The sequence below is a fragment of the Hyla sarda genome, chromosome 1 (assembly GCF_029499605.1).
Source record: "Hyla sarda isolate aHylSar1 chromosome 1, aHylSar1.hap1, whole genome shotgun sequence".
NCBI lineage: Eukaryota > Metazoa > Chordata > Amphibia > Anura > Hylidae > Hyla > Hyla sarda.
In genome coordinates, this window is record NC_079189.1 from 154,834,906 (window position 1) to 154,843,201 (window position 8,296).

At 40.2% G+C, this 8,296-nt stretch overlaps 1 protein-coding gene across 9 annotated transcripts in view; it reads right to left on the bottom strand.

Moving 5' to 3' along the window:
• Nucleotides 1–5,271: 5,271 nt before the first annotated feature.
• The window catches only part of IL15 (interleukin 15), a 137,911-nt gene continuing 134,886 nt past the window's right edge, over nt 5,272–8,296 (bottom strand). For 8 of the 9 annotated variants that reach the window (XM_056562911.1, XM_056562910.1, XM_056562905.1 and 5 more), the window contains 2 exons: nt 7,707–7,859; nt 5,272–6,743 (listed from right to left, as the gene is read on the bottom strand). In XM_056562911.1, coding sequence (XP_056418886.1) covers nt 6,648–6,743; nt 7,707–7,859 — 249 coding nt within the window. In that variant the 3' untranslated portion in view covers nt 5,272–6,647. The remainder of the gene's footprint in view (nt 6,744–7,706; nt 7,860–8,296) is intronic. The other variant, XM_056562912.1, reaches the window with a different exon arrangement.

Below are 8,296 nucleotides of genomic sequence, written 5' to 3' on the forward strand. Positions count from 1 at the left end.
ATTGTATACTTCACACTGTCATATGTGCACTCCGCAGGAGACACTGACAGAGGTTGCCGAGGACGCTCTGCTTATGTAAGGTGATATTGCTCTCATGAGTGCTCTCCCCTTTTTCTGTTGCTTTTGTGGATGTTCTAATTTACAAATCTGTTTAACTTTCTGTCACCAGTTAAAGAAACTCTGGCTACCCTACCTACACATGGCAGAAAGAGTAAGCTATCACTGGATGCCACCAGATTCTGAAGGGAGCCAGGTGGTCAAAACCCCACAAATGGCTGCAAAAGACCTGCAGCAAGATTAGGTAACAGCAGGCTCTGGGGTTTCTATTTTCACAATATGAAACATTCATTCGGGTAACAGCTATCTGTCCAAACTTCACTCGCTTCTTCTTTCGTTGTCACATACTGATGTCCTGTCTGTATAATAGAGATAAAAAAAATATTTTTGAACTGTCAAATCTATGGGTACCTGAAAGTCAGATCTGTATGTGGTCCATGATACTGTTATATGCCACCTGCAACCATTGTGATATACTGTACATATTTGTGTCCCTATGTTACAGAAAAACGTAGCTGTCAAACAACATCAGCATTTTTCTGATTTAGAGAAAGGTAAATGTAAACTTATGACTTTACCTTTATACAGGGTGGGCCATTTATATGGATACACCTTAATAAAATGGGATGGTGATATTAACTTCCTGTTTGTGGCACATTAGTATATGTGAGGGGGGAAACTTTTCAAGATGGGTGGTGACCATGGCGGCCATTTTGAATCCAACTTTTGTTTTTTCAATAGGAAGAGGGTCATGTGACACATCAATCGTATTGGTAATTTCACAAGAAAAACAATGATGTGCTTGGTTTTAAAGTAACTTTATTATTTCATGAGTTATTTACAAGTTTCTGACCACTTATAAAATGTGTTCAATGTGCTGCCCATTGTGTTGGATTGCCAATGCAACCCTCTTCTCCCACTCTTCACACACTAATAGCAACACCGCAGGAGAAATGTAGCACAGGTTTTCAGTATCTGTAGTTTCAGGTGCTGCACATCTCATATCTTAACAGCATAGACAATTGTCTTCAGATCACCGCAAAGATAAAAGTCTAAGGGGGTCAGATCGGGAGACCTTGGGGGCTATTGAACTGGCCCACGACGACCAATCCAATTTCCAGGAAACTGTTCATCTAGGAATGCTCGGACATGATACCCATAATGTGGTGGTGCACCAACTTGCTGGAAAAACTCAGGGAACGTGCCAGCTTCAGTGCATAAAGAGGGAAACACATCATCAGGTAGCAATTTCGCATATCCAGTGGCCTTGAGGTTTCCATTGATGAAGAATGGCCCCACTATCTATGTACCCCATATACCACACCATACCATCAATTTTTGTGTTCCAACAGTCTTGGAGGGATCTATCCAATGTGGGTTAGTGTCAGACCAATAGCCATGGTTTTGTTTGTTAACTTCACCATTCACATAAAAGTGCCTCATCACTGAACAAAATCTTCTGCGTAAACTGAGGGTCCTGATCCAATTTTTGTTTGCCCATTCTGCAAATTCAGTGCGCCGATCTGGGTCATCCTCGTCGAGATGTTACAGTAGCTGGAGTTTGTAAGGGTGCCATTTGTGAGTAGCTAATATCCGCCAAAGTAATGTTCGACTAATGCCACTCTCCAGCGACATGCGGCGAGTGCTGCGCTGTGGGCTCTTTCTGAATGAAGCTAGGACAGCCACTGATGTTTCTTCATTAGTGACAGATTTCATGCGTCCACGGTTTGGCAAATCCAACACTGAACCAGTTTAACGAAACTTAGCAAGCAGTTTGCTAACTGTAGCATGGGAGATGGGTGGTCTCGTAGGATGTCTTGCATTGAAAACTGCTGCAATGACCTGGTTAGTGCGTTCACAAGACATCAACACAATTTCTATCTGCTCCTCACATGTTAACCTCGACGACATGTTAATCGCTGTAAACAAAAAGAAACTCGTAAATAACTTGTAAAAACCAAGCACGCCAATGTTTTTCTTGTGAAATTCCCAATAAGTTTGATGTCACATGACCCTCTTCCTATTGAAAAAACAAAAGTTGGATTCAAAATGGTCAACTTCAAAATGGCTGCCATGGTCACCACCCATCTTGAAAAGTTTCCCCCCTCACATATACTAATGTGCCACAAACAGGAAGTTAATATCACCAACCATTCCCATTTTATTAAGGTGTATCCATATAAATAGCCCACACTGTATATTTTTTAGCAAGAGAACATCTTATTAATAAGTACCTTTGTCTTATAGTCCACAGTAAGGTCGGTCTAACCTTGTCAGACTGACCTGACTGCTTCCCACAGTGCTGTTTCAGCACTGTGCCCAATCACTGTGAGAATTGTGTAGCCATTCATAGCTGCAGTTTTCTCCTTTCTTCTGCCCAGCTCTGATCTGTGTGATTAGTGCCAGGCAGGTAAGGAAGCTGGAGGCGGTGAGCACATCTCTTCCAGCTGCCTACAACAAGTAAAGGTCCCATGTTTAAGCTTACTTAAAATGGGAGATGAAGGTTTTGTCATAGAGAAACGTCAAGAGTTTTGATTGGTTGGGGTCTGGGTGCTAAGACCCCCATGAAGAATAAAATGAGAGGAGAGCAACACTTAGCTGAGTACTTCACCACCAACTCTTTTAAATGTGTATAGACTTTCAAAAGATTTAACAAAGTTAACAGATGTAGCAAAGTTAAGTCAGTCTGTTAACCGACCAAGTCTGACTGTTAACTCTGGTACATCTGTAGCAGAGTGCTTCTCTTTATGTATTCTACCGATCGGTGGGGTCTTAGCACCCAGACCAGACTTAATATGTGGCTGCTTTATTGAAAACAGAGAATATTAAAAGTCTAAATTCTTGTTCTAAAAGCAGACATGGCCAAGGGCCTTGTGGAGTTTTAATGTAGAAGATGATGAAGGAAGAAGACCACGTAATCAGGCGATTCTCATCTCCCAGGGTTTGAAAATGATGCAAACCAGAACAAAGTGGGTATATTCAATAGATATATTGTGAAATAAAATACATAGGTAGCAAGATGACACGTTTCAGTGTGCACTCACCCCTTCCTCAGATTGGCTTCCTTAGATTCCTAGTGTGAGGAAGGGGTGATTGCAACCCAAAACAGATCATCCTGCTACCCTTGTTTGTTATTTTATTTAACAACTAGCTGAGTACCCGGCGTTGCCCGGTTTTTCCTTCCTAATCCTTGTTGGGGAGGAAAATAAACAATGGAGGAAGCTTTTGACTTCATATCCCGTCCTCATATATTGTTGTCATATCCCAACCCCATATCCTGTCCTCACATCCCGACCTCCTATCCTGTCATCATATCTCGACCTCCTATCCTGTCATCATATCTTGACCTTAAATTCCATCCTCACATCAAGTCCTCATATCACGGCCTCCTATCCCATCCTCCTATCCCATCCATCTAATCCCAACCTCCTATATCGAACCTCCTATCCCATCCTCCTTTCCAGTCCATCTATCCCAACCTCCTATCTCGACCTCCTATCCTGACCTCCTATCCAGACCTCCTATCCAGTCCTCCAATCCTCCTATCTCGTCCTCCTAGCTCGACCTCCTATCCTGTAATATGTGTACCAGGTATTGAAATATCTCCAGCCGTACGGAAGTTATGGGGGAAGATACATTTCCCATTGATTTGCATGGTACTCTACACAAAAACCCTGACCCTCACAAATGGGGGTAGTTAAGGGTTAAATTAACTATCTTATATTTTAAGTGGACATATAAGTAACATGTGACCAAGTATTATCGAAATATCTCCAGCCGTTTGGAAGTTATGCAGTAACATATATTTCCCATAGACTTGTATGGGACTTTAAACAAAAACCCCACCCCTGGCAAATGGGGGTGAGTAAGGGTTAAATCACCTATCCTATGTTAGTTGTTGACATATAAGTAACATGTGACCAAGTATTATGGAAATATCTCCAGCCGTTTGGAAGTTATGCTGTAACATATATTTCCCATTCACTTGTATAGGACTTTAAACATAAGCCCCGCCCATGGCAAATGGGGGTGAGTAAGGGTTAAATTACCTATTCTATGTTTGTTGTTGACATATAAGTAACATGTGTGCCAAGTTTCATGTAAATATCTTTAGCCGTTTGGACGTGATGCTGGAACATACACACATACATACATACACACACAGGTTGAGTTTTATATATATAGATTAATCCTCTATTGAATATACCCACTTCCTTCTGGCTTGGATAATTTTCAAACCCTCAGGGACTAGCAGTGCCTGACCAAAAGGTCTTCCTTTATCTGCTTCTATCTACAGCGAGGATGTGATCTTCAGCTCCTTTGGCTTTAGGCTGGCAGCTGTCTCCACATTGCAGTATATAGAGGCGATATGCCTGTTATATCACTGCTCCAGGTGAGTGTCCATTTTGTATGGGTTTTTGGATCTACCTGCATACGTATCTAAATGCACCTGGATGACGCATGATATGCCCCAAAACACACACACACACACATACACACAAACTGGTCTCTTTTTTTCCCCACCCATTTGTGGAGTGTGAGAGATCCTTAGCTACATAAAGTACCTGTGGTGTTATAGGGGAGCAGGAACTCGATTTGATCTGTCTTAAAAGGGGAATTCTGACTAGAATATAGCTTTGTTTTCCTGTATGCTCCAAGTATTAAACCAAGAATCCATGTTTTCTGGATCTTTAGTCCTCTCTCTAGCCATTGCCTATAATTACTGCACTTTCTGGTAGAGCAGTTGCTCAGTAATACAATTCCCAGAATGCATTACTTTCCCCCAACTCTCCATCACACTTCCATTACCCTGCCTAATCCCTTCCAACAAAACTTCTGCCAGTTACCCACTCAGAGCTGCTTCAGAACATTGTATAACACAGCAGGCTGTTTATCCACACAGTCAGTCTGCAGCAGCTGCTGTATTCACTCTCTGTCCGCCCTTCTGCCTGTGGCATTGATCAGTTCAAGGCAGCATGCTATAAACACACCTCATTCTTTCTTAAAATTTATATATGACAGAGAGTTGGTGATGTAGGCTGTAGGTTCTGGTCAGAGTAGGGGCTTGAGCTCAGAGACAAGATCCATCCAAGTCTCCTGAAAGAGTGCATCATTAGAGATGCAGTGGCTGGAATAGCCCTTCGTTGATCTGATGTAATAGCATTACAAAGTAAATGAATTGTCATTACAAATTAAATGAATTGTCAATGCTATTAAAATATAACTTTATTCATCCTGCTTGGTGAACAGTGTAAATTAAAAAAAATATTCTGAATTCCGGAAATTTTTGGTTTGTTGGTCACATCACATCTCAGAAAACAAACTGAATAAAAATAAATCAAAATATACCAATAAAAACTACAGATTACAAATTAGCCCATACACAGCTCCATAGGTGTAAACATTTTATAAAAAGTTACAGTGGTCAGAACAGAGTGGTTTGAATACACGGTGAAAAACATAAAAAGAAATCCCCTCTCCCCCCATTACGATTTTTTTTTTTTACAATTGGTCCTGTAAAAAAACAAGCCCCCATATGGGTCTGGGTGGAAAAACAAGAGAGTTATGGCTATTAAAAAGTGAGGGGAAAATATTTGGATGCAAAAACTAAAATTGGCTTGTTAAAGGGTTATTTCCATCCCAACCAGTGGCATACCTACTGTTTGGCGAACCTGGCCCCCACCGGGGGCATATACCTGGAGAGGGTGCAGACCGCCAAACAGATCTAGACACAGCACTGCAGAGCTGTCGTAAGGGGCCTGTCAGGCTTTTCCTCAGATCTCCGACACTATTCAAGCAGGCATTCACTCCTCTGCAGTGACAGCCTGCGCTCTACCTCCTCCTCACAGCCCCTCCCCCTATCCTCTGTCAGTACAGGCACCTTACCAGTAGCACCCGGGCGCTAGGTACACCTCTGATCCTAACTAACATACTGTAGTTGGACTCATAGGACATGTTAAGGTAAATATGTTTGCATATACATTAATTTAGAACATTTGCCTCCTTCTCAAAATTCGGCTCCATTCTTCCCCTTGTTGACAGCTCGTTGCTTCAGTTACAGACCACTGCTCCACTCTCCAAACGGTGGTCAGGCTGGTGTGACATATGTGTGTCACACCCACACCAGCCTGACCACCATTTCTAGAGTGACCTGCCCTACAAGTTTATCTATGTTAGTTGAGATGGGAATACCCCTTTAAGATAGCAATGATCAGATTTAACATTTTAGCTTCGGTTCAAAGAGGCATAAAGGCTTCCTTTGTTGATGGATCGTTTTTAATAAAAAAAAATCAAATAGAAGCATAACATATCCTACTGCCATTATTAGAATCTGCCAGTTGTCTGATTTTTTACTAGACAGAATAGTGGAGCACACTACACTATTCTACCTGAAAATCAACAGAAAATGTATAGAACTGTAGCCAACATATTAAACCAATGAGAATGTTAATATAAGCATTTCTTTACATTTTGTTATGTAAAAGTTTAGAAAGAGAAAAACACTAGAAATTAGCAGTGTGAATAAATATTGTCACATCTCCATTGCTTCTCCAGATGCAGTGGCTACTGAGAAAGAAGGTAGTTCATTATTAAGAATTCATTTTTTGGGCTAGTGTCTTAAAACTGTCAATGAATTCGTTAAAAGATTTCTCTTCATATTCTTCGCACTTTTTACAGCCATCTGGCTACAAGGGAAAAAGAAAAAAAAACAGTAAGTTTGCAACTTCAAAAAGTTAACCACAATTGAAAAATGGCACAGATATAGGCATAATCTCTAATTTGGCTCATGACATTCACAGTATACGGATTATCATTTGGCCATAAAAATGTGTTAACTTTATGTTAACAATGCTTAAAGAGTGACTCTGAAATGGTCTGGCAGCGGAATATCTAATTAAATCTCTCAGTAACTTCATAGCCGAGACTACAGAGATTAGGATGCGAATTTACCGAAAGTTCCATGCAACTTTATGGAAGTATAAAACAGAAATTCTTCTGCCGAAGCATGATAGGAATTATGCTTTAACCACTGCATAAATAAAATGTTCTACAACTTTCTAATATACTTTAAGGTGAATGGGGGAGATTTATAAAATTCTGTAGAGAGGAAAAGTTGCTGAGTTGTCCATAGCGACCAGATTGTTTCTTTCATTTTTGAAAAGGCCTCTGAAAAATGAAAGAAGTGATCTGATTGGTTGCTAAGGGCAACTTAACAACTTTTCCTCTGGACAGGTTTTGATAAATCTCCCCCAATATGCTTAGACTCCTAATCCAAGTCAGCTTGAGTCAGCTCGCTGCCAAAACAACCCCAGACAAACCCAAGATTCAGATGAATCAAACTAATTTCCAATTGCAGAAATGTAAGTAATGAAATATGATTTCACTTTCATAAGCACAATAGTCAAATTGTGGCCAACGGGCTAATCTGTTTACTTTCCTGGGTCTTTCTCTGGGCACCACTGCCACAGCGTGCCATGCACTTTTACTGCAGTGACAGGTAATATGTAGTATTACATGGCATCCATCTTTTTTGGCTGTATGGAGCCTTTTTTGTCAGGCAAGTTGTGTTTTGAGCCTCTTTTGTTTGTTTCTAAACTTTTACTAATAATATGAATGACAATTGTACAGACCATTCTCACATCACTTACCAGTTTATTTTTTGATGGAAGATTTGCACGCATATGATCAAGTCTATTACCTAATTCTTTGGCTTCCTTTTCATCTCCTGAAATTTTCATCTCTTCCAATACTACTTTAATTTCTGCACAATAGCAATAAAAAATTGGTTGTATACATGTCTCCTGGAAAAAGTACAAAAAAGAACTGTAAACTATGTAATAAATCCTACAACTGCAAAGAAAAACAGATCTATCCTTTGAAATCATTACACTGATTGACACTTTAAAATCAGGGTGTAAAAGTAGTGCCAGATGCCTAAAGCATCAAAACCGTGGTCTACATTTATCAGATTTCATCATTTCACTCAGCATGAGACAGAGCCAAGTGTTTTGTCGTCTAGATTTCCATACACAATATTGGATTTTTGTTTAAAAGTCTCTAATTACTGTAATAGAGGATCACTTCATCATCATTTTTGGCCATTTTTGCACAAATTCCTTTGTAAAGTATAGCTGTCACTGAACTGTGATACTTTTAGGATAGTACAGACTTCTAGGTTCTAGGCCAAAGTACTGCATGCCTTCTGTTTTACCCTTCTGAAGAGGTTTCCAGGTATATT